We start from the raw sequence: 1,741 nt of genomic DNA, 5'->3' as shown, positions 1-1,741 counted from the left end.
CGGGGAGAAGAGGACGCTGGTGCTCCGGGACAGAAGTGAGTGGGAGGCTGCTCTGCTCGGCCCTGGGGCTGTGGGGAGGGAGGTGCTGTCTCCCGGGGTTATCGGAGTTTCGAGGCCAGCCAGAGCCCCCAGCCGCTGGAGCCTCCTTCCTGGAGGTGCTCTGCCTGCCAGTCGCTTTCAATGGCCCTGTGAAGTGACTGCTTCCATTCTGCTCCCTGAGGGATGAGCTGGGAGTGTTTTGTCCACCCTGAGAGAAGGATGGAGTGGGGGGAATGTCAGGCTCTGCTCCCAGACAGTCAGCAACAGGACAAGAGGAACTGTTTGATCCCTCAAGCCGGGGGAGGTTTAGGCTGGACATCAGGAAGAATTTCTTCATGGAAAGGGTGGTCAGGCATTGGAAGGGAGTCCCCATCCCTGGAGGCGTCCAGAGAGAGACTGGATGTGGCACTCGGTGCTCTGGGCTGGATGGCAGAGTGGGGGCTGCTCACAGGTTGGACTTGATGAGCTTGGAGGTCTTTTCCAGCCTTAATGATTCTGTGATTCTTGGAGTCTGTCTGTGAACAGGAAACACCTGCAGTAGGCAGCTTGGGAAAATCCCTGCGATTCATGAGCAGAAAGGGCTTAGAGATGGGATTCCATTGGGAAGAAAACCTTAAATTTGGAGAGGAAGGCTCTGGAGCCGGCGGTGGGGGCTGAGCGCCGTGCCCTGTGCTTGTCCCTCCCAGACCTGTGCGGCTCCAGCGAGGAGAAGCAGCAGCCCGGTGCCCCCGGGGCCGTGCTGGGCTGCAGCGAGCCCGGGGACAGCGAGGAGGGGAAGCCCCATTCCTACCTGGAGGCCATCTGCAGCGGGCTGGGGGAGCCGGGCGCCGGGGGCTGCCCCGGGGCCGGGGAGCAGCTGTGTCCCTACGCCGCCGCCGGCACCTGCCACTTCGGGGGGCGCTGCCTCTACCTGCACGGGGAGCTGTGCGAGATCTGCGGCCTGCAGGTGCTGCACCCCTTCGACCAGGAGCAGAGGAAGGCCCACGAGATGGTAAAGGGGGACCTGGGAGATCTGCTCTGCTCGGGGCGGGGTTTGGGCTGTCTTAGTGCTTTTGGCAGAAGAGCCTCTTCCAAAGAGCTTCTGTTTCACTGCTTGTCTAGAGAAAGGTGCTAAGAGTGCTCTGCTCAAGCATCTGGGGCTGAATTGGCAGTGATACTGCAGGTAGCAGCTTGGGGTTTTTTCCACTTCATCCTCATCAGGGATTGGCCTGCAGCCTTCTCCCACAGCACCCTGAAAGTCTCCCAGGAGAATGTCTTCTGGAGGTCTCTGACTGAGTCACCAGCTCACCTTGCGGTGCTGTGGGAGTGTGAATGGGTTGTGGATTGTCACTGCTAGGATGAGAAATGCTGGAGGAAAGCCTGAAATAAGAGACTTAATTCCTTAACTGGGTAAAAATTAGGTGAATGAATGTGGCCTTAATTATAATGAGAGGAACACCTTGAGTGTGGCACCTATTCAGTGAGATGTTTTTTGGGGATGTTTGAAGCATCAAGTAATTGAATACCTGTTCCCTGACAGAGATGCAGAAAGGGGTGAATGAAGCACCCTGGCATCTTTATTTCTGACAGCTGAGAGAACATGAAAGGCTGAAATATATTATTAAATTTAATGTTCTTTAAATGAAGCTATGACAGTGACAAGCATGAATGATGCCCGTGATGAGTGTTCCATGTTTTCCCTGCAGTGGATCCTTTCCCGAGG

The 1,741-nt window shown here is 56.1% G+C and overlaps 1 protein-coding gene across 1 annotated transcript in view; it reads left to right on the top strand.

Annotated features, from left to right (window-relative positions):
- The window catches only part of MKRN2 (makorin ring finger protein 2), a 9,779-nt gene that overhangs the window by 1,289 nt on the left and 6,749 nt on the right, over positions 1–1,741 (top strand). The window contains exons 3-4 of the mRNA XM_017737289.1: positions 8–35; positions 726–1,030. Coding sequence (XP_017592778.1) covers positions 8–35; positions 726–1,030 — 333 coding nt within the window. The remainder of the gene's footprint in view (positions 1–7; positions 36–725; positions 1,031–1,741) is intronic.

This window comes from Corvus brachyrhynchos, unplaced genomic scaffold (assembly GCF_000691975.1).
Source record: "Corvus brachyrhynchos isolate BGI_N302 unplaced genomic scaffold, ASM69197v1 scaffold266, whole genome shotgun sequence".
In the NCBI taxonomy this organism is placed as follows: Eukaryota; Metazoa; Chordata; class Aves; order Passeriformes; family Corvidae; genus Corvus; species Corvus brachyrhynchos.
The sequence above is the reverse complement of the archived record's forward strand: the minus strand, read 5'-3'. Positions and strand labels throughout refer to the sequence as shown.